The sequence below is a fragment of the Jaculus jaculus genome, chromosome 16, assembly GCF_020740685.1.
Source record: "Jaculus jaculus isolate mJacJac1 chromosome 16, mJacJac1.mat.Y.cur, whole genome shotgun sequence".
Taxonomy (NCBI): Eukaryota; Metazoa; Chordata; class Mammalia; order Rodentia; family Dipodidae; genus Jaculus; species Jaculus jaculus.
In genome coordinates, this window is record NC_059117.1 from 56514096 (window position 1) to 56539273 (window position 25178).

Sequence of the window (25178 nt, forward strand, 5' to 3'; positions counted from 1 at the left end):
TTTCCCAATATGGCCACCAACTGCACTCAAAATTGTTGTGTTATTATTCATCATTAGTGGCTTCTAAGTCATTTTCTCCAGTATGTGGTATAGTAGAAGGTCTTCCTCAGCAGCTGTCACCTCACAGTCCTCCCCAGTCAGGGCTCAGGCTCCCAGCTGTGCCCCATGTGGAGTAGGCCAGGTGGTTGCGGAGTGAAGAGAGTGGACTCTGCACACAGCTTTATTACCACTGTGCAGGACTACTCCCATGCCCTGCTTACTTTACCTGAACTTACTGGGAAGTCACACATGCTCAATTTTTTGAACTAACATGCTCGTACTATCAAGCATATCTCATGAAGAGGTTTTGAGGGAGTGAAGAATGTTAGAATGTTCAGGAGTTATATAGCCTTACTGTCATCCTGATGCCCCACGTTTCATGTGTGTGTGTGTGTGTGTAAAATATGAGAATGTTCAAGGGTTATGCAGCCTTACAGCATTATGGTCGTCTTAATGCCTCCCATTTCATGGGCTGCTTCTGTCTGTACATACACAGACTGTGCATTGCATTTGGACCACTTTTGCAAGAGAAGTATTGCATTTGTTTGGACAAAACAATCTCAAACATTTGCTAAGGAGAATAAATTACAATAGGAATGGGCGATAATTATTTGGAACTTATTTTTGGGCTGAAAAATCTTCCTTAATAAAGGGTTATATACTGTTCTCTGAAAGGATCAGAGAATTTCTCCAAAATCAAAAATACACTTTTAATGATGTGAGCATGTGTGCTTAGGGGTTAAAGTAGGATTCATATGTGTTTACAGAAAACTAGACTCCAGTCATAGATTATAAGAAAAACTTAGGAAACAAATTTGAATTGTGTAGGCAGGGTCCCTGACTTAAAGACTCTAGTCTTCCTGTTTAGGCCTCAGTCTAGGTGGCTTGTGTTGTAGTTTCCTTCTTATTGCTGGTACAGAACACCTGACCAAAAGCAGCTGGTGGGAGGAAAGGGCTTCTCTTGGTTGATGGTCTTTAGGGGAAGCTTCATGATGGCAGACAATCATGGCACAGCAAGAAGCTGCCTTACATCTTGTACATATCTGGGTGGAAGTCTTCTGACTGCTGAGCTCAGTGCTGGGCTAATAAACCTCAAGGTCCACCCTCAGTGACATACTTCCTCCAGCAAGCCACCACCTCCCAAATCGCCATCAACTGGGGAGTGTGTATGAGGTTCAGTCACAGGTACAACAGGCCACAGAGGCCACTTTACATTCAAACTACCACATCAGATTCCACGAGGCATGTGGATCCCAAATATTTTTTAAAATATTCTACAAACGTATTTATTTATTGGAAAGAGAGAGAAAAATAGAGAGAGTGGGCACACCAAGGCCTTCAACCACTGCAAACAAACCCCAAATGCATATGCCACTTTGTGCATATGGCTTATATAGGTTGTGGGAAATCGAACCTGAGTCCTCAGGATTCCCCCACAAGTGCCTTAACTGCTAAGCCATCTCTCTAGCCCCTAAGGATTCCAAACATTTTTAAGAAGGCTTAATTGAAATAGTTGACTGGACAAAAAACAAATGGTTAAGTTCTTCCAATAATGTATTCTGTTGAACCATTAGGAAAATGCTAAGTATGGTATGGGAACAGCATTATTCATTTCCCATCTAACTTTTTGCAACTTTACTCTATAAAAAGTTAGAACTAAAGATGAAAATGCCTTATGATACTATTGTAGTTATAATTATAATATCTGATTCTGATCTTGAGACTGGCCTCACAAAGTTAATGTTAAAGAGTCCTCCTAGGGCTGGAGAGATGGCGTAGCAGTTAAGCGCCTGCCTGTGAAGCCTAAGGACCCCGGTTCAAGGCTCGGTTCCCCAGGTCCCACGTTAGCCAGATGCACAAGGGGGCGCACGCGTCTGGAGTTCGTTTGCAGAGGCTGGAGGCCCTGGCGCGCCCATTCTCCCTCTCTCTCTCTGTCTGTCTTTCTCTCTGTGTCTGTCGCTCTCAAATAAATAAATAAATAAAAATTTATAAAAAAAAAAAAAAGAGTCCTCCTAATAGGATGATAGCAAAAGGAATACAAGGAGACCCTGTGAGAGAGGGGCCTAACCTCAGCCAGGAAGGTGCCTGGACTCAGGAAAGATTTTATGACTTGCTTTTGTTTTCTCCTGGTACTAGAAGAATTTGTATTCTGTATTTATTTCATACCAGGCATGGAATATTTAAAAATCATTAGCTTTTAAGAGTATCACTAAACATAATTCAAAGACCAAAATTAATGTCCATGAGCAAAAATATAACATTGTTCTTGTGTATTCCAAATGCTGGCCTATAGCATCATTCTATGATCACAGGTTACTTGGAATACTCTTGTAATATTTATGAAATTATAGTGAATATACTTTCCATACAGTACTTGTTCTTATAAGGTTGTTATATCCATATCTGTACCCTGCCCAAGGGTCAATCCAAGAGGGAAATAAAGATTTAGGATTTAAATTTCTTCTCTCTTTCTGTTATCCTATGTTCGAATAATGTTGTGGCCATTTGATTCAAGTGTCCCCCCTAAACTTGGGTGTTCTGAATGCTAGTTTCCCAGCTAATGGAGATTTGGGAAGTAATATCTTCGGGAGGCAGTGTATTATTGAGGTTGGGCTTATGGGTGTTATAGCCATTGCCCCTTGCCAGTGTTTGGCACGCTCTCCTGTTCCTGTTGTCCACCTTATGTGGGCCAGGGGTGATGTCCACCCTCTTCTCATGCTGTCACTTTCTCATGCCATCATGGAGCTTCCCCTCAAACCTGTAAGCCAAAATAAACCTCTTTTTCCCACAAGCTGCTTTTGGTTGGGTGATTTCTACCAGCAAGGCAAACCTGACTGCAGCAGTAAAGTACTGAGGAGTGGGATTACTGTTAGACACCTACCTGTGTGGCTTTGGCCTTTTGGAGCTGATTTTCAAGAGGAATGTGGAAGGATTGGAAACCTTGGCCTGAGAGACAATTTGCAGTGCTGTAAGTACAGCTTGATGGACTATTCTCATCAGAGTTGAAAGACTTGAATGAAGTCAGAACTATGGACTATGAGGTTTGGCTTGTGAAGGTGAGAAAGAGCTTTGTCTGGATTGGGCTGGAAGCAATTTGTGTGAGAGGCTTGCTATTATGCCTGTGTTGTGAGAAGTGATACAGGGTTGCTTTGCATAGAAATGAACTGGAGTAAGAAGAGGGGTATGGCACAGAAAATTTTAAAAAATCTTTGGGTGAACTGCTGCCCATTCAGCTGCAATTGAGAGATTACAACCATTGAGATTGGCCAGCTGACCTGCGCTGGGGCAGCAGGAAGAATGTAGTATTTTGAAGGGTCCTGAGTGCTCAAGGAGTGTCCTGTTCTTCAAAGTCTGCATTATTCCCACCCAACCCCCCCCCCCATTAACAAATTGGCACCCTACCTGGTATTGTGGAGTATAAGAAATGCAGGAAAGAGAGGGTTATTGAGTTTGCAACACGGTCTTGTGTTTTGGAAACGGCCATGGGCAGTGTGAAGCAGGTTTGCTGGATGTCTGCATGGAGACCCCATGGGGCAATGAGGATGAGCCATAGGTTGCAGTGGAGACCTAGTGGAGATGTCAGAACCACGAGATGGCTGCCAAGGAGAGCTGTTGGCCCAGGATGAAGTTTTCAGTACTGTGAGTCGCCTAGCTGGAGGGGTGGAATTGGAATACCAGAGACTTGACATTGGCTAGAGTTCTTGAACTTGGAGCTACAGAGTTTAGTGTTTTCCCTGTTTAATTCATGTATTGCTTTGCTATGCCCAATGCCATCTTTTTTTTCTCAATTTTTATTAACATTTTCCATGATTATAAAAAAAAAATCCCATGGTAATACCCTCCCCACAACTTTCCCTTTTGAAATTCTATTCTCCATCATATCTTCTCCCCATCTCAATCATTCTACATACATATATACAATACCAACCTATTAAGTACTCTCCTCCCTTCCTTTCTCTTCCCTTTATATCTCCTTTTTAACTTACTGGCCTCTGCTACTGAGTTTTTTCCTTCTCATGCAGAAACCCAATCATCTGTAGCTAGGATCCACATATGAGGGAGAACATGTGGCGCTTGGCTTTCTGGGCCTGGGTTCCCTCACTTAGTATAATCCTTTCTAGGTCCATCCATTTTTCTGCAAATTTCATAACTTCATTTTTCTTTACCACCGAGTAGAACTTATTGTATAAATGAGCCATGTCTTGGTTATCCACTCATCAGTTTAGGGACATCTAGGCTGGTTCCATTTCCCAGCTATTATAAATTGAGCAGCAATAAACATGGTTGAACACATACTTCAAAGGAAATGAGATGAGTCCTTAAGATATATGCCTAGGAGTGCTATAGCTGGGTCATATGGTAGATCAATCTTTAGCTGTTTTAGGAACCTCCACACTGATTTCCACAATGGCTGGACCAGATTGCATTCCCACCAGCAGTGTAGAAGGGTTCCTCTTTTTCCACATCCCCCCCCACCAGCATTTATGATCATTTGTTTACATGATGGTAGCCAATCTGACAGGAGTGAGATAGAATCTCAATGTAGTTTTGATCTGCATTTCCCTGATGACTAGTGACGTAGAACTTTTTTTTTAGATGCTTATATGCCATTCGTATTTCTTCCTTTGAAAACTCTCTATTGAGCTCCGTAGCCCATTTTTTGATTGGCTTGTTTGATTCCTTATTATTTAACTTTTTGAGTTCTTTGTATATCCTAGATCTTAATCCTCTGTCAGATATATAGCTGGCAAAGATTTTTTTCCCATTCTGCAGGTTGTCTCTTTTTTTTGTTTGTTTGTTTTGTTTTGTTTTTGTAGGTTGGCTCTTTGCTTTATTCACAGTGTCCTTTGCAGTGCAAAATCTTTGTAATTTCATGAGGTCCCAGTGATTAATCTGTGGTTTTATTGCCTGAGCAATTGGGGTTATATTCAGAAAGTCTTTGCCAAGACCAGTATGTTGAAGGGTTTCCCCTACTTTTTCCTCTAGCAGTTTCAGAGTTTTTGGTCTGATGTTAAGATCTTTAATGCATTTGGACTTAATTCTTGTGCATGGAGAGAGAGAAGGATCTGTTTTCTTCCTTCTACAGATACATATCCAGTTTTCCCAACACCATTTGCTGAAGAGGCTGTCTTTTCTCCAATGAGTATTTTTGGCATTTTTATCGAATATCAGGTAGCTATAGCTACCTGGACTTACATCTGGGTCCTCTATTTTGTTCCATTGATCTACATGTCTGCTTTTGTGCAAGTACCATGCTGTTTTTGTTACTATGACTCTGTAGTATAGGTTATTTTTGTTACTTGGTATTATTTTAGATATTCGAGGTTTTTTGTGATTCCAAATGAAATTTTGGATTGTTTTTTCTATTTCTATGTAGAATACCTTTGGAATTTTGATGGGGATTGTACTAAATGTATAGATTGCTTTTGGTAAGATTGCCATTTTCACAATATTGATTCTTCTAATTCAGGAACAAGGGGTGTTTTTCCACTTCCTAGTGTCTTCTGCAATTTCTCGCTTGAGTGTTTTAAAGTTCTCATTGTAGAGATTTTTTACTTCCTTGGTTAGGTTTATTCCAAGGTACTTTATTTATTTATTTATTTATTTATTTACTTTCTGCAATTGTGAATGGGAATGATTCTCTGATTTCATCCTTTGTGTGTTTGTTGTTAGCATATATGAAGGCTACTGTTTTTGTGTATTTATTTTGTATACTGCTACATGGCTGTCGGTTTTTATCAGCTCTTAACAGTTTGCTAGTAGAGTCTTTAGGGTCCTTTATGTATAGAATCATGTCATCTGCAAATAATGATAACTTGATCTCTTCCTTTCCAATTTGTATCCCTTTTATGTGTGTCTCTTGCCTTATTGCTATGGCTAAGACTTCCAGAACTATATTAAATAAAGGTGGGGACAGTGGACACCCTTGTCTTGTCCTTGATTTTAGTGGAAAAGCTTCCAGTTTTTCCCCATTTAGTAATATGTTGGCTGTAGGCTTGTCATAAATAGCCTTTATTATATTGAGATATGTTCCTTCTATTCCCAGTCTCTGTAGGACTTTTATCATGAAGGGATGTTGGATTTTGTCAAATGCTTTCTCTGCGTCTAATGAGATGATCATGTGATTTTTGTCCTTCAACCCGTTTATGTAATGTATTACATTTATAGATTTGCGTATGTTGAACCATCCCTGCATCTCTGGGATAAAGCCTACTTGGTCAGGGTGAATGATCTTTTTGATATACTCTTGTATTCTGTTTGCCAATATTTTGTTGAGAATTTTTGCATCTATGTTCATGAGGGAGATTGGTCTGTAATTTTCTTTTTTTGTTCTATGTTTGTCTGATTTTGGTATCAGGGTGATGCTGGCTTCATAGAAGGAGTTTGGTAGAAATCCTATTTTTTTCTATTTCATGGAAAAGCTTAAGAAGCAATGGTGTTAGCTCTTCCTTGAAGGTCTGGTAAAATTCAGCAGTGAATCCATCTGGGCCTGGGCTTTGAATTTCTCTGGCATTTGTTGTGATGTTACCTTTTTCATCTCTAACTTTATTAATTTGTGTCTCTTCTCTCTTTCTTTTGGTCAGATTTGCTAAGAGTTTATCAATCTTGTTTATCCTTTCAAAGAACCAACTCTTTGTTTCATTAATTCTTTGTATTGTTTTTTGTTTGTTTCTATTTCATTAATTTCTGCTCTAATCTTTATTATTTCTTCCTGTCTACTGACTTTTGGTTTGCCTTGTTCTTCTTTTTCCAAGGCTTTAAGGTGAAGCATTAGGTCATTTACTTGCAACCTTTCTAATTTCTTAATATGGGCACTTAAAGCTATAAATTTACGTCTTAGAACTGCCTTCATTGTGTCCCAGAGATTTTGGTATGTTGTGTTCTCATTATCGTTTGACTATAAATTTTTTGATTTCCTTCTTGATTTCTTCATTGACCCATTCATCATTTAGTAGTATATTCTTTAGTTTCCATGATTTTGTTTATGCTCTATAGCCTTTCTTGCTATTGACTTGTAGTTTGATTCCATTGTGGTCAGATAGAATGCAAGAAATTATTTCAATTCCAATGCCATGTTTGCAGTGTGAATGTTTATTATGTGCCATTATGTGGTTTTTTTGGTTATTTTTGGTATTGTGGCTCAGTTAAAATATTCTTGGATTATGGGGATGTATGAACATTTGTGGAATTGATAAAAAAACTATGGGGATTTTTAAATTTGGATGAATGTATTACATTTTACATCACGTATGGTTATCATTTTATTGGGGCCAGGGGCAGAATGTCACAGTGTGATTCAGGTGGCCCCATAAGCTTGGGTGTTCTGAATGCTAGGTCCCCAGCTGATGGAGATTTGGGAATTAATGCCTCCTGGAGGCAGTGTATTGTTGGGGTTGGGCTTATGGGTGTTATAGCCAGTTTCCCCATGCCAGTGTTTGGTACACTCACCTTATGTGGGCCAGGGGCTGATGTCCACTCTGCTTGCGTTTTCCCCTGCCATTGTGGAGCTTCCCCTCGAGCCTGTAAGCCAAAATAAACCTCTTTTTCCCACAACCTGATCTTGGTTGGGTGATTTCTACCAGCAATGCGAACCTGACTCCAACAAATGTTATGTTTTATTCAAACTTCATGTTGGTCATTTTCATGAGATGATTACTAATAATAGACTTTGGGCTGGAGAGATGGCTTATTGCTTAAGGTGTTTGCCTGCAGAGCCAAAGGACCTTACTTAGTTCAATTTCCCAAGACCAGTGTAAGCCAGATGCACAAGGCAGTGCATGTGTCTGGAGTTCATTCGCAATGGCTGGAGGCACTGGCACACCCATATTTTCCCTCTCTCTCTCTCTCTCTCTCTCTCTCTCTCTCTCTCTCTGTGTGTGTGTGTGTGTGTGTGTGTGCGCGCCTCTTTCTCACAGTCTCTCTAATAAATAAATAAAATTAAGAAAATAAATAAATAATAGTAGATTTCTCAGGAATACCATCAGAAATCCCCTGGAAATACTAGGGCACTAACCCAGAAATGTAAAATTGAGTATAATGGTCTAAGTCTAAATAGTATTGTGCTGTCATGGAGTAGTTTATTATTAAATGGACTGTTTTGATCCCTTTTTTTATTGTGCATGTTTTAATTACTAAGGTCTGGTGAATCATGTATCAACACAAGTGTTAACTACATGCGCATTGCAGTCTTCAGAAGTAATGTGCATAAAGTAGATTAATCATATCTAGCAGTTGAACTGAAGCTATCTTCAAGGTGAAAAGAAAGATGTGATGCCATCCTTAAGTGCAACTTAAACTCTTACTAAATACTTCTAACTACAATAAAAGCATGTTAATTGTAAAAATGACTTATTTGTAAGGCTTCATTTTTTTAGACTTCTTCCTTTCTAAGAATATAAATACTTACTGATATAATTTGTACTACTGATTCATTCCAAAAAGAACTGACTTTTTCCTTTGCTTACAGCTTAGTGATAAAAAGCCCAGAATGATACACACAGGGGTTTGGTTTGTGAATATATGTATATGTACTCAGTACAGTCTAATTAAAGTGATTACATTATTGATAAATTCCTTCTTGGGCTTACAGCATTGTATTTGTCATATGGTTCTAAAAGATTTTAGGATTTGTCCCTAAAGTTACTCCTAACTTTATAAAACAGAAGAAACTGTAGTTTAATATTGTTGCATGTACAAATTATTAAATCTTATGTAAAAGTAACATGCTACATATCTAATAATAAACTATTTTTAGTATGTATTTTCCAATTGTCCTTCACTTCCTAAATTTTGTGCCACTTTTCCAAGGTCAAGCATGGCAGGTTACTACAGGGCATTTGTGTCTTTAAAGAAGGAGCTCTTTATAGAGAGCTCTTCACTCCATCTCCTCGGCCCCACGTTCATTGAGAACCTGATCCTTGCCCTGGAATGCCTTAGCCAAGCTTTTGGGAAGGTAAAAGCTAGAGGGAAGTCATGTGACTCATTGGTAGGCAGCACAACACACCCCATAGGTTGCAGAGTAAACCTAAGTGCTAGACTTGTGTCATTCAAAAGATCTTTCCTGTGTATACAGTTGGATACTGAAGACAAAGTGAGTCATTCTGTCTCTGTGAAGCACTGGTGTGGCCACAGCTCTCTGCCTAGGCTGCAGTAGAGACTACATACTGTGGATCACTTTGATACTAAGCTTATAAAACCTCAATCAGCAGTAAGGTTGCAAGAGAGCTTGGAACAAAGACTGGTGGTTTGCCATAGAAATAATAGGCAAACTTTATAAATTATTCCTAAAACAGAAAGATACTTTAATGCTTGTTTTCTTTTTTAACACTGTGATAAAAACCATCAGTGTTATGGCCAGTAAGAATATAGCAGAACTTTGAGCTAGCTGTGAGGAAGGCAGGGGAGAACAGTGTTCTCGTGTGCGATTGCATGTGATAATCATTTTATTCATTCATAGAATGTCTTCAGTTGTGTCAGCTAGATAATTCTGAATAACCACATTCTAAACGTTTCAGTCATTTAAAAATGCAGATATATGTACAAATATGTGCATTCATGTTTATATACACATATGGATATATAGCAGTTTATAAAACCTCTGTACTGCTCTGCAGAGTGACTTAATCTGTGTACTTTTTGCTTTGCCCATCTCCAGTTCCCCTGCTACTTTTGCAAGACCAGTTAATTCCTTACAATTAAGAAGGGTAGCCTAGTTAATTTCGTGACATTTTTGTTCTTGTTAGGATAGTCAATATTAACATTTCTAATTTGAAGGAATTAGAAGTGTGTGAAGAAGTAATTTGTTTCTTGAGCTACATAAATGCACCCATTAAATGAAAGATATATAAATTTTGTCTTAGCTACCCTTTATTAGCAGTAGACTGCAATATGAAAGACAATAGAAACTGTAGAGGATACTAGAACATTTAAAAAGTCCTTACTGAGGCATTACGATTTTTCATGAAAAATCAGTAAGCACTGTAGTTGAAAAGCCAAAAAGAAAAAAAAATGCTATTGATTAATTTGATAATATGAATAAATGAGCATTAGTATTGGATCACACAGTTTCTAATGATTTGTGGCAATAGTGCGCATGTATGGTTGTACCCTGTTCTGTCACAGTTTTCATTATTCCTTAAATATAATACAATATTCCTGGAGCAAGTGTCTGTTTTCTTGTGTTTGTTATTGTGTTTGTTTTGCCTCACTGTAACCCCACAGATGGTTGCATTGGTTTCAAACTTTACAAAGAAGTAATGTGTTCACTAATTTTTAGAGGATTTTTTTTCTATTCTGTAGTACTTGATAGTACTAAAAATTTTAGAATTTTGAATTTTTTGCTGTGCCAGAATCACAAAAACATTCTGCTGAAGTTCTTAGACAAAACCCTATGTTAAGAAAAATTGTAGTCCCATTATATGAAGTCAGAAGGAAATTGATAAAATGACACATCAAACTGAATTCTTATTTTCTTGTAAGCATTAGATACAAATTGCTTAATTAGAATTTTTGAAAGTCTGAAATGTCACTATGTTATATAATTACATACAAACGCTGTTTAGTATTCTTATTACTGCTGTCTGCTCTGTATGTATTTACCTACCAAAGAAATCAGTGTGAAAAGCACTCCTTGAAAAATAGCCTCAGTAATTAGGTAGATCTGTTCTAAAGCTAAAAAATAATTATCACTATATTTTCATTTAAAATAACTGCTTATACTTGACTCCTTCACCCTCCCCCCCCAAAAAAAAAGAAATGCAGGAGTACTGACTTTTGTTCTAACATTTAATTTTAAATTAAATATTTTACATAATAATTAAATGTATGATTATTGTTTCTTGTATTTGACTTTGTAGTAGTTTGTCATTAAAACATCTGTAAAAGGCTAAGCTAATAACAAAATCAGTAGCAATCCTAAAATTTGGGGAAATAATACTTATAACTCATAACCTTCCATATGGGGAAACTATTACACACATTTATCCTCTGTCATCCTGCTGAGGATTTGCAATTTCTGTTAAATAGTAAAGTTCTGTCCTTTTCTATCATTGCACTTGTGTTTTGAACATAAAGAAATAGAGTTGAGTCATTGTGATCTAATCAGAATTTTAAATTTTAAAAATAATTTAAAAGCTTACTGTATTTTATCTTTGATATGTAATGCTTACTCAAAACTTGAATTTTTAAAATTTGTCTTCAGTAGATAATATTTCCTCAGTGTGCTCAGTTAATACATAAACTAATTATTTCAGTTTAATGAGGAAATAAATGATCACTCTGCATTATTCCTCTCAGAAGTAAGTCCTGTTTCCTGATGGTGTGTTTCTGTGCAGACGGTGGGTGCGGCTGCTGTTTGGACGAGAGTTCCCTCTGCAGGATCTTCTGGTGGTCTGGGATGCCTTGTTTGCTGATGGCCTCAGCCTCAGCTTAGTGGACTATGTCTTTTTAGCCATGTTGCTGTACATCCGAGATGCCTGTGAGTATTCATGGCCTTGCCACATTTAGCTAGTGCCCTGGTTTCTCAAAAATGTATTGCCTTTTCAGTGGACGTAATATTTTATTGTCTGATTTTACATGTACCTAAATTGTTATTGTAGAAATACATTGAAATGTCAAAGGAAATGCTGGACACAGTTTTTATTAGTGCACATATTATGTACATATTAGAAGATATGGGTGATTTTATCCTCAAAGAATTGTGTTATTCTTTAGAATGATTTTTCTAGATACTTTACTCCTGCTTTAATCCCTCATTACACACATTTATGAAATGCATATATAAAAGCCAGCTCTTCAGATATGTTTAGAGCTCCACCTTCTGACATTACTGAGTATTCAAGGATATTTACTGGGACATTGAAGCTGTTTTTATAATATCAGTGTCTTGCCAATGAAAAAAAAATCTGGAGTATTTGAGTTATTCCCAGTTACATTTTAACAAAATTTATTCCTGACTATAGTGCCCAAGGTTAGCTGTATACCCATCTCCTCAGCTCTGCCTTAGGGTGTTTACCATTGCTGAAAAGCCAGGGCTACCACTTTTAAATGCTCTCATAAGTCTCAGCTTGAAGAAAATACCAGAGCATGTTTCAGATTTCAGAATACCTCAAATGATTTTCCTTCTCAGAAATATAATCACAAATTCATAAATCAAGATTTGTAAGCCACAATGTAATTAGGAAAAGGTGGCACAAAAATGCTATGATTTAATTAGAAATTAGAAAAGTATTGTAAGAAAGAGACTTTGTCAAAGGAACATGCCCAATGTGGAGTCTTTCTTAACTGTGACTGTTGAGTAGCTGTATGGGTCTTGGTCTGTGTTTGCTCATGGAATGCCAGGCTTGCCAGATGCTCCTGTTATGCCTCTGGTAAAATTTTAAATTATCCTTTTTTAATTCCCTCAAAATTACTTAGAATAAATAAGTGATCAGAGTACCACATTTTATCCAAAACTGTAAGTTTTTTCTGTGCCTGGAAGGTCAAATAGTTTGGGCTTTTTGACAAAATGAAAGTGCCATCTTTCAGAGCCAGAGCTAATCGTAGAAGAACAGGGAAAACTTAAGTGGAGACATCTGGACAGTAGAGAAGGGTGTTTGAGAAGATGTTACAGACGCTGAATTTTTGGATCTTCAATACTAATCTCCTTTTGAAAGTTCTATGCTTTGTGCAGTTTCAAAAAAAAGGAAAGAATGAGAAAACTCTTAGAAAAAAATCATTTTGGAAAATATATCAAAATTCTCTAAGTCAAACAACTATTAAAATGTACTCTGATTTTCTATAATCATAACCAATTAACAATTTGCTCTTTTCATAACTTTGGCACATCACCCACATATATTTAATTTAATCATCATGTTTCCTGTGCTAAGATCTATTCTTTTAATTTCATAAAATGTGGCAAATTTTTGGCAGCTAAAGCCCTTACACATTTTTATCTTTCCTTTGGTGATTTTATGAAACATGGGCACATGAGAAAATCATGAAAAAACTCATCTACTTTATTCATATACTGTTTAGTATAGCTCATTGTAATCCCTAACAGTGAGTACTGTCTTCTGAAGATGGAGTGAGTGGGTGAGTGCTTATTCGGTACTTAAGGTTGTCCTTGTCCTGAAAAAGCTTGCCAGCTCACAGCGACAATTGGCATAAATCATGTCCAATGAGGCAATCTGAACATTTAAGGAGAGGCACTGAGCTAGCTCCCTGTGGACCAGCCATGAGTAAGTGTAAGAAACATTGTAAGTGTTGGGAACATCAATAAAGAGACCAGCATCCCCGACAGAAAGAAACAGGCTTCTGAGTAAGAAGCCAGATAGTGGTGTGTGTGTGCTATTTTTCTCAACCTAGATAGTATAATTAGAGTAAAGGGGAACAAGAATGTGAGGTTAGAAGAATGAAGAAGTGGGGCTGGGGCAGTGTCTCTCTGAGGAATGTGCTTCCTGCAGGAGCATGAGGATCTGAGGATCCCCACTGTTCACTTAAAAACCAGGAGCTGCAGTATGTGCCTGTCACCCAAGCACTGTTGACACAGAGACTGCAGGATTCTTGGAGCAATGAATTTGAACAAGGCCAGACTAGAGCAAAGAGAACAAACAGAAGGTTATATATAACAGACAGTTGTCCCGAGAGGAAAATAGATTAGAGAACCAACCATTCGGAGTTAACCTCAGCATGACTTAATGACTAAATGCGATAGGTGAGAAAGAATGGGAAAGCTCCTGCTTGGAGGGAGGCTTGAGTGACTGGATCATTTGGTGGGAAATGTCAGACTTTAGGAACATATATTAATATTTGAATTTTGGCCATGCTGAGTTTTAAATAACCTAAAGAGCTATCAAATATATGGATTCAATTTTGCAGATGTTTAACAGATAGTTGTTAATTAAAACCTTGACAGTGGCTGGCTTTGCACAGAATAAGGTTAACATAGGATTATAGTTTATTTGGCCTGGTCTTGGTTTACAATGCCAACCCAAAGTAGCAGCTATTCATAGTGCTCTCTTTCACTATCACAGACATCCCATTAGCATCACAAAAATAACACCCTTTTGCCCTACATGAAAGAAAGTGGCCAAAGGTGGAACTCAGCAGTTAATACCAGCATTTTAAAGGTACTAGGGCCAGGGGATAGAGCACAGTATTAGAGCACTTACCTAGCAGACAAGAGAGCCTAGGTTCAGTCCTCAGTACTGTAGTAAATGAATGAATGGTTGGATGGATAGATGAATGGATGGATGGATGAATAGAGAAGGTTTTGGAAAGAGGAGAAATTTGTCTCATATTGTTGAAAAACAGAACAGTCTGAACCATGGAGGGAGAATAAGCATAGTGATGAGAGGCTGAATCAGTCCACTCATCTTTGGGACTGATGGAGGGGTAGAGTGCACTCAGTGACAGGAGGGGATAAGCTGGATCGTAGCAGATACAGTGTCAGGCAGTAGTCAAGGTATGGCCTTTTCTGTAGCTGTTTGTTACTGTTTTTATATGATCACTATTTCAACCAATGTGATTACCCTAATAAGTAACCTAGAGAAGGCATGCATACAGTCAACTTTTCAGAAGGAAAAGGTTAGGGGAAAGATGTAGGTCAAGAGAAGTCCAGAGGCAAAGAATGTTGGGTGACTGTAGAGTGGCACCAGGACAAGTGGAGGTCCAAATGCTGCTGGAGAGGTGTGCTTCAGGCTTCTCAAACCATCCTGAGTTCTCCTTCAAGAACCAGTGCTAGTCCTTCCTCCCTTGCCTCGCTCCATGACTGAGCTATGAAAAGAGAAATCGTCTCATTTGTTTGAAGGACTTACTTGTTTATTTTCTGTTCTTCATTTTCACCCCAGCCTACTTAACTCCCCAGTGAGAGACAGGATTTTGCACTTTGATTTTGCTGTGACATAGACCATACGTGAAGAAAACAGCAAATGAGTAAACCTCAGGCTGGAAGAAGGAAGGTGCAAGGCCACCTGCAGAGTGGGGTAGGGGTGACCACAGGGACAAGCCTGGAGTAGTTGCTGGAGAACCATGGAATAACCAGTAGGAAAGGCCACCTGCTTCAAGCGTATGGTCTTCCCCATCGGTGCTCAATAGTCCTTATGAAATAAAAATGGAGTGGAAATAGAAAAAACAATCCAAAAATTCATTTGGAATCACAAAAAACCTCGAATATCTAAAATAATGCTGAGCAACAAAAAAGAGGCTGGTGGTATCACCATACCTGATTTTAACCTATACTACAGAGCCATAGTAACAAAAACAGCATGGTACTGGCACAAAAACAGACATGTAGATCAGTGGAACAGAATAGAGGACCCAGATGTAAGCCCAAGTAGCTATAGCCACCTGATATTCGATAAAAATGCCAAAAATACCCATTGGAGAAGAGACAGCCTCTTCAGCAAATGGTGTTTTGAAAACTGGATAAATATCTGCAGAAGGATGAAAATAGATTCTTCTCTCTCGCCATGCACAAGAATTAAGTCCAAATGGATTAAAGACCTTAACATCAGACCGGAAACTTTGAAACTGCTAGAGGAAAAAGTAGGGGAAACCCTTCAACATATTGGTCTTGGCAATGATTTTCTGAATACAACCCCAATTGCTCAGGCAATAAAACCACAGATTAACCACTGGGACCTAATGAAATTACAAAGATTTTGCACCGCAAAGGACACAGTGAAAAAAGCAAAGAGGCAACCTACAGAATGGGAAAAAATCTTCGCCAGCTACATATCTGATAGAGGATTAATATCTAGGATATACAAAGAACTCAAAAAGTTAAATAATAAGGAATCAAACAAGCCAATCAAAAAATGGGCTAAGGAGCTAAATAGAGAGTTCTCAAAGGAAGAAATACGAATGGCATATAAGCATCTAAAAAAATGTTCTACATCACTAGTCATCAGGGAAATGCAGATTAAAACTACATTGAGATTCCATCTCACTCCTGTCAGATTGGCCACCATCATGAAAACAAATGTTCATAAATGTTGGCGGGGATGTGGAAAAAAAGGAACCCTTCTGCACTGCTAGTGGGAATGCAACCTGGTCCAGCCATTGTGGAAAACAGTGTGGAGGTTCCTAAAACAGCTAAAGATTGATCTACCATATGACCCAGCTATAGCGCTCCTAGGCATATATCCAAAGGACTCATCTCATTTCCTTAGAAGTACATGCTCAACCATGTTTATTGCTGCTCAATTTATAATAGCTGGGAAATGGAACCAGCCTAGATGTCCCTCAACAGATGAGTGGATAATGAAGATGTGGTACATTTATACAATGGAGTTCTACTCAGCGGTAAAGAAAAATGAAGTTATGAAATTTGCAGAAAAATGGATGGACCTGGAAAGTATTATACTAAGTCAGGTAACCCAGGCCCAGAAAGCCAAGCGCCACATGTTCTCTCTCATATGTGGATCCTAGCTACAGATGACTGGGCTTTTGCGTGAGAATGAAAATACTTAGTAGCAGAGGCCAGTAAGTTGAAAAGGAGACATAAAGGGTGGAGAAAGGAAGGGAGGAGGATACTTAATAGGTTGATATTGTATATATGTAATTACAATGATTGTAATGGGGAGGTAATATGATGGAGAATGGAATTTCAAACGGGAAAGTGTGGGGGTGGGGAGGGAGGGAATTACCATGGGATATATTTTATAATCATGGAAAATGTTAATAAAAAAAATAAATAAATAAAATTTTTTTACAAAAAAAAATAAATAAAAATAAAAATGGAGTAGTAGATGGTTTTTCAGTCTCCCAGGACCACTACCTGTAAATGAATTAGGAGAACAGAAAGGAAGTAGGAGGGTAGTGAGTGTCCAGTGCACTTGAAGATGGTAGTTCAGAATGTGTACTAATGAAATGAGTAGGGCAAAAGTAGCTGACATGCAAGTATGAGAGCCTGAGTTTGGATGCCCAGCACTCACATAAATACTGGGCACTGGAGGCACGTGCTTATTCATCCCCATGCTAAGGAAACAAAGACAGGCAGATCCCAAGTGCAATCTGAGTAGCTAGATGAGCCAGTGTGGTGAGGTCTGGATTAAGTGCCTCAATAAATAAGATGGAAAGTGATTGAGGAAGGCACCAGATGCCAACCACTGGTTTCCATAGGCATGTGCACACATATGTGTGCCAGTATGCATATGAACATACACATACACACACATGCACATGCAAAATGAAAAGGGTTGTCAAGGGATTGGACGTAGGGCAGGAGAAAGATAAAGCATCAAGCGTTGCAGTCAGGCACAGAGTTCTAGATGTGGTAGTGTGGCTGAAGTTAGTAAAAAGTTAGTAAAAAGGGGAAGATAGTTGTTTGTAAAATGTAATGATTAGCCAGGCATAGTGGCACATACCTTTAATCCCAGCACTCAGGAGGTACAGGTAGGAGGATCGCTGTGAGTTTGAGGCCAGCCTGAGACTACAAAGTGAATTCCAGGTCAGCCTGGGCTAGAGCAAGACCCTACCTTGAAAAGCCAGAAAGAAAAAGGAAAAATAAAAAAAAAAGAAAGGAAAAAAATATAGTGATTATGTGGAAGATAAGATTGTTAAGTTTTCCATGAAAAATCATAATGGATAATCCCAGCACTCGGGAGGCAGAGGTAGGAGGATCGCCGAGAGTTCGAGGCCACCCTGAGACTCCATAGTGAATTCCAGGTCAGCCTGAGCCAGAGTGAGACCCTACCTCGAAAAAAAAACCAAAAAAAAAAAAAAAAAAAAGAAAGAAAAATAATGGAGAAAGAAAACATACAAAGAATTTTAAAGAAACACCAAAACCTCCAATAGATCCAAACATTGTGGAGGAAAGCACCCTTTACTCAATCACTTATTCAAATCACCAACCATCACCAACATTTGCCAAGTTCCCACTGTTTGCCAGCCATCATGGTGCATAAATAAGAGGGAAGAAGATTTACAGATAGGTAGGTGCTCAGCTTGTACCTCAAAGAAAAAATGATTCTTATGGAAAGGCTTGAAGCAGATGTAGGAAATAGTGTAGTCCCCACATCACCTCTGTAGCCTTCAAGGGCATAAGTGAGCCAGGAGGGCTGAGCTTACAGGGGGAGCCATGCTTCCTCAGCAAAGGGTCAAGGAGGAGGAAGGGAGTACACAGGTTTGGGAGAGTGAATTACAGGGCAGTACTGATGTGGTGAACCTGAATTTCAGGCCATGGTCGAGGACCAGGACCAGGAGGAAGATGGACATTTTGCTAGACTTAGCATTACAAGGAGATCATTGGCTTCAGGTTTCTTCCACATGATTACTAGGCAGCTCAGAGATTTCATGAGGAAAAGAGCCTTCATTTAGTAATGTCAACCCTTAATTGGGCCCTTTCTCCTTAAGGACCCAGTGGATAAGCTTGAAAGGACTATGTTCACCTGTGCTGGGATTCATTTTTTTGTCTCATGCAATGATCTATAGTTTAATCCATTTTTCAAAGAAGTACATAGTCTACAAAATGGAGATTCAATGCAACTAATCTAAATTTCTGATTTTTCAGACATTGGGACCGATTTTGGGTTGAATTTAATTTCCTAAAAACAGTATATTAAGATCCTAACTCCTTCAGAATGTCACCTAATTCCTAATAGATTGTTGCAGATGACATTGTTTAAGATGAGGCCATACTAGAGTAGCGTGACCTCAAACCCAATACGGTTGGTGTCCTTATAAGAAGAGGGACATTTGGATACTGGCATGCCCAGAGGCAAAGTGATACAAAGACACACAAGGAGAAGAATGTCACATGAAGGCAGAAGAAAAGTCTAGACAAATAGCTTCTCAAGCCACAGAGTGTTGAGATGTTTATCACCAGAAGTTCCAGGAGAGCACTTTGCCCCTTTGAGCCTCCAAAGGAGCCAGCCCTGCAACTTCCAGAAGCAGATGAGGCAGAAGTTACGGGGGGTGGAGGGCCATTGTCTCCCAGGGCCTCATGTCAGATTTCTGTTCTGTAGAAGGGAGGGTGAGAAATAAACTTCTGTTTTTAAGCCATCTAGTTTTCAGTCAGCACTTTGTTGGCTTACCCAATTTAAAAGCATAAGCAAAAGAAAAGTTGAGAGGCAAGGAAGTAAGGTGGCAGTCATTGTGAGCTGTGACTTTGTCCCAGTTTATGAATGGCCATGCTTTCTCATGCAGTTTCTTATCAGATCTAGACTAGACTCAAGTCAACTGTGTGGTTCCTTCCCTCCCCACTCTCCAGTACTTGTACTTATCTTGCTCCCATTTCCAAGCCTACGGTGAGGTAGCTTTTCTGCAACCTTTCCCTATTGTTCAGAGCCCTCACCCTCCTCTTTGTAGTACTGTAAAATGTTAACCAGTGTCACTCTGCAGCTTACAATTGTCCTTCCTATGTGGAGGACAGAGGACAATTTTCAGATGTTGATCCTCACCTCACACCTCATCTGAGGCAGTTCTCTCATTCTTGTTGTTGCTCACTGGTGCATTCACAAGGCTCTCTAGTACAAAGGCTTCCAGGAGATTCTCCTGTTGACACCTCCTGCCTCTTCCTCAGTATGGTGAGATGACAGATACTTACCTTGGCTTCTGAGTTTAATGTGAGGTCTTGCTATCTGAGCTCTTGTACTCAGGCTTGATCAAAACTGTGTTATCTCCCTAGTCCCTAGATTTAAATAATTGTTGACTTATCGTTTTCTTTCATTTGTATTAAAACTTAAGAGAGGGGAGTGAATGAAGAATGAATGAAACACTGAGATAGGGATGTAAGTCAGTAGTAGAGCCTAACATGAACAAGACCCCAGGTTCAGTCGCCAGCAGAAAGGGACACATGGAAAATCTGTGAAATGGGGCTTGCTTCTACTTTTCTAAAAAAATGTCCACTAAAATTGTTCAGGCTTCATTTTCATGACATCCTGCATAATGGAAATAATAGTCCTTTGAGCTCTGGTTCTGAATATGTGGCATTATTTCAGTAAAGCACAATAAATTATGAGAAAGCTGTTAGATTTCTATTTATTAGTCATTTGCTTTTATTTTTTGTGTGATCTATCATCATTTTTTTCTATGTGCCACATCCTTATGTAAATGCAAGTACTGCCATTCTCATTCAGAGTACATCTCTACACAGTCGTTCCCTGAGTGCTAGTAAGTTTCTTTGGAAGACGTTGTTTTCAGTGGATAACGACATGAGAAGGTAGAGAAAACTGAAGCCTGCGCAGCTAGCAGACCTGCCTCAGAGCCAGCAAGCTTGAGGCCCTGCCGTGCGGCCTCTGTGTTCCGACCGGGTCAGGGCAGTGCTCACTGTCACATGCTCACACTCAGCCACCTGTCCCCTTCCCCATGGATGGTGCTTACTCAGCTGACCACTCCTGGAGTATAGATCCCTTGTGCTGTTGTTGGATCTCTGAGTAGACTCAGTTCTGCTAAGCAGTTATTAAGCTTGAAGAGAACAGTAAGAATAACAATTTTTAAAAAATCTTTTTTAAACCAAAGAGAGTTTGCTACTCTGGACTTGAAATTGTCTTCTTGCCTAAAATGAATTCCGAGGTAACATCTTATTCTGCACAAAACTATCCTTGTGTTCACAGGTTTTTAGGTTGGGTATTGCATTTTGATGGTGGTAGGTGCTTCAAGATGCAGTAGTGTTAATGATAGCCAGGGAGAAAGCCCAGAAGAACAAGCCCCTATGAAGGCCTTAAACCCTAGACAAGTAACTCTTTTGTGGTGATAGATATGACCATGTTTTCTACTTGCTTTGTCTGGGACTTAAGAGCCTAAGGGGTTTGTATGATTTATTTTCTAATCTACTCCCACCCTTGATTTCTGGTCCATTTGAAATCTCATTTTATATGGAATCATTTTGTACTATGAAAGTCAAAATAGTAAGTATATTTAAATAATGGAAGACATTGTTTTGCTAGTGATATATTTCTTCATGTAGTGAGCCCCACACACATTCTTTTCAGGGCATCTAGCATTCATTGGATAGCTCATGCATGCAAGGTACCTTGCAAGACACTTAAATATTAGCATCATTTACAGTGAAGTTCAGTCAGGTTTCCTTGTTCACTACAAGTTGATTGTTTTATCTTATACATAATCTATGATCATTTCTTCTATATGCCAAGTCCTTTCGAAATGTAAGAATTTATGCCAGTTTCCAAATCCTTACTGCATCTTCCTTTATATGCCAAGGGCATTCCTTAGTGTCTGTGGCTTTTCTGTGGTCAAAACACATAGGCGTTCAGAAGCCGTTTGCGCTATGCCTGCCCTGTTGTTTGTACACAGACAACCTTGTGTGAGGCTTTCTGCTTGGAATGCAGAAAGGCACCACATGTCGCACAGGGCCCTCCAGAAACCCTGTGGCCACAGTATGCTGTGTGCTGCGTACCGCCATGTCCTTACCTTCCACGGGGAGTTGGTTGTAATGCTTTTCTTACAAGGGATTAGGATTATGCATATCCCCATGGGAAGTGTATAAAGTAGATGGCAAGTTGCCAGGCGTACTATAGCTACCTAATAAAGGATAGCTACTGTTTTCAAAAGTTCTATAACATTGTAGTAACATAGGGTTATTGGTCTCCAAATAAATACTTAGCTATACCTGTCTATTCCAGAGGCTTGGTTATGCTAATCTTTCAAGCTACGTAAACTACTGTGTTCAGGTAATGATACTAATGGATGCACTGCTGGCATTTGCATCCCTGTGTCACTTGATTTTCAAAGCAGAGCTTCTATAGAGTGCAGGCCCTGAAGTCAGACTTCTGAACTTCAGATCATGTTCCACCAGAAACTACAGTAGGATCAAGTCCTTTCCCCAGGTATGTCCACACATGTAAAGCAGGGATAATAATTCCTGCTTTAATCCTAAAATGGCCCTAAACATTAGGTGAAATATAACATAAAGTTCTCAGCCTGAGGGCTGGCCCAGAAGTGTTCAGGACTTCACTGTCCTCTTAGTGGAAGAGCTGGCTAGTGTTTGCACCTCAGCGTGTCTGAGTTCTAACTTCTTTTTTGTTCATCTAGTTTCTGTCTTAGGTTGGGGTCTGTCAGCAAGCTGTTATTCAACAAGTCATTATTGGGTTGAACAAAGCAATTACCTTTCTATGTTTTCCAAAAGACCGAACTTAAGCCCACAGAGGTTACCTTGTAGGTTTTGACTATGTCACACTAGGCAGTCTTTTCTAAAGATTTAGGTGGTGTCCTCAGATTCAGAGCCACATCTTTAGGTACTAAAGCCAGAATCTTTGTCACAAAACTCTCCTGCTTCTCTTTCAAAATATCTAAGAATTTTTTTCTTGACCAGTTACTAAAATATAGTATCCTAAGAGCATTTGAAAAAGAATTTTGAGTTATAGAATCAATTGATTAGCTAAATTTTATTTACTCACTTGCTTTCTAAACACTGTGTGTGAAAACAGTAAACCATTCTGTCCGAGCTTTCTTAGTTTCTGGAGAAAAAAAGACAATAGATAACTTAGTGTGAATATGGAAAAATGAGCAAAAGTCTGAAGAGATAGAGAGGGTAGGGTAAGTGAGTGTTTTACAAATGAAAGCAGATGTATGAAATTACGAGCTGTCAGATCAGCAACGGAAATGAAGATGACAAAGTGGTTTCTTACATAGATTATAATTATTCATTTTGCCTGGTCCTGTCTCCTTTCCCCATGGTGCTCATAGCAGGGGGAGGGTGGGAAACTATAGTAAGAAGTGGCTTTTCCAACACCAGGAAAACAATCTAAGAATCAAGGTATTTCAGATCATGAATATGTTTGGCTTGTCTTATTTCCATTGCATCACTAATGTTTTGCTATGAAACTTTTTTCAAGAAACTGTTTAGTGAACAAGTTGCCGTTACAACTGTAGGAAGTTGTAACTGTAAAGTGCCCTCACAGTAAAGACAATGGAGGCAGTCAGTGTGGCTCACAAAATAAGTGTCCCTAATAGGCCCAGCTGTGACAGCTGATAGATTGCCAAGAAATAAAATAGCTTACACAGACCTTTCTAAAAAGATGCATTTAATACTTGTTCCCATAAGTGGGTTGGTTTGAAAAAACTTTAAGTGACAGTTTATGGAACACGAGCTTATCTTTGAAGACTCTCACTTTATTTTTTCCAAGAAATGTTTTTTAGGTATTCTCTATCTAAATTTCTTACTACCTTTAGTAAAACAGATAATTGTAGGAAATTGTTTTCCTAATTTTAATGTATGCTAGACTTAGATATATGAGACTAAACACATGTAAACTATGAGGCCTAGTAATCAAGGTAGATACTATTTTATGAGAATTTTTAACTGCTTACCCATTTAAGGTCTTTGCTACTAATTTGTGAACAACGAAACTGAAGGCAGCCATATAAATGCTAATAAACATGAGGGCATCTCAGAATTTATTTAATTGTGAATATGTCTGAAGCTCTCCCCTCGCACACTCTGAGACTAAATGTCTCTGCATTAGGCTGCAGTTGACCATGCCATGCCCTGCTTCAGTGGCTGTTTGGTAAAGATCCCTTTCCCTACATCTGTACACCAAATCAATTGAAGTATTGGTTTACTTTCCTTGATTCTCAGTTGTAATGTTTTATTGTCTTCAGAATGCTAAATACTTAAGTAGTATTGTATCTGAATTAACTTTTTTCCTCTTATATTTAGTGATTTCTAGTAACTACCAGACCTGTCTCGGCCTTCTGATGCATTATCCACTCATTGGGGACGTGCACTCACTGATTCTTAAAGCTCTGTTCCTTAGAGACCCAAAGGTAAGCTTTCTCATGAAGTTGGGCACAATTTTAAGTTGTGTGAAGAAACTGTCCCTGCACTGAAGAATTCCTAATGTAGGGCATGCTGTAAAATAGAATTTCTTGAAGGCTATAAGTTAAAATTGGCATGTGTCATAGGCCAGCATCTTGGCATGCAAACTCAGTGGCCATCACCATGGGAAACTTGAGCACAGCAGGTGCCACTGTCTCTGAGCAGGTTGTTCTGTCCTCCTGCCTACCACATAACTCGAAGAAATGGAATAACTACTTCTCCTTTTAGCCACATGTCATTGTCACTGGCACCTATCAGAGGACAAAGCAGAGCTTCAGGGCCATGTGAAGATTAAGAAAGTAGAGCCGTGGGCTGGAGAGATGGCTTAGCGGTTAAGCGCTTGCCTGTGAAGCCTAAGGACCCCGGTTCGAGGCTCGGTTCCCCAGGTCCCACGTTAGCCAGATGCACAAGGGGGCGCACGCGTCTGGAGTTCGTTTGCAGAGGCTGGAAGCCCTGGCGCGCCCACTCTCTCTCTCTCCCTCTATCTGTCTTTCTCTCTGTGTCTGTCAAATAAATAAATTAAAAATTTAAAAAAAAAAAGAAAGTAGAGCCGTGCAAAGGACCAGGCCTGTAAGAATTTATGATACAATGAAACACTGGAATTTTTTCTATTATGAACATGTACTTCTTATAGCTTAAGAGTAACCTGATAAAGATTTAAACAGGCTTTAGCACTGATTTCTCTGTTAGCGTAAAGCAATTCATCAAAATTTTCTTTGCACTTCACAGAAAAAGTGTGCTCTTTTACAACTAATGTTATATTTCTTGAAAATAAGAACATTTAATGATCTAAAAAAAACCTGTGAATCGTTGCTACTTTTGAGCCAAACAAAAATATTGGATGAAGTGTGAGAGAGAAAGATTCACATGTGAGTCTCCAAATGACAGCAGTGGGTGGTAATCCCAGCCTTTGGCTCTTTGGCAACACTCTCTTGTTGGCAGTTGTCGAACTGTCTCTGAGTCAGTCAGTCTGTCTGTGAGTTCCATTGCCAAAGCTGTCTGATCAATTCAGGCCTCCAAATTTAATATAAATTTTGATTCTAAAGGATTTCTGCCCTTTTCTTTGTCACTGACTTTAACCTTTGAGTATATGCTGTATTTATCCTGTGACTTAAAATAATTTTTGTGCCCATATCTGTTATTATAGAAATATGAACTAATATAACATTTCCATAATACAAAACAATTTTAATATAATCTATCATTTCTCTGATGCCTAAGGAAGCATGCTTTTTCTGATAAGGCTTATAAATTTCACTATGAAAATCTAAAGTTTCATATTTCTGTTTATATGTACATCTGTATATCTAAGTTTATATTTACTTTTTTCTTCATATTTATTTATTTGAGAAAGAAAGAGAGAGGAAGAGGCAGA

At 38.8% G+C, this 25178-nt stretch overlaps 1 protein-coding gene across 4 annotated transcripts in view; it reads left to right on the forward strand.

The window, feature by feature from the left end:
- Positions 1-25178, forward strand: part of Tbc1d5 (TBC1 domain family member 5) — a 453289-nt gene that overhangs the window by 334994 nt on the left and 93117 nt on the right. For all 4 annotated transcript variants that reach the window (XM_045136200.1, XM_045136202.1, XM_045136201.1 and 1 more), the window contains 2 exons: positions 11373-11515; positions 23645-23751. In XM_045136200.1, the coding sequence (XP_044992135.1) occupies positions 11373-11515; positions 23645-23751 (250 nt within the window). The remainder of the gene's footprint in view (positions 1-11372; positions 11516-23644; positions 23752-25178) is intronic.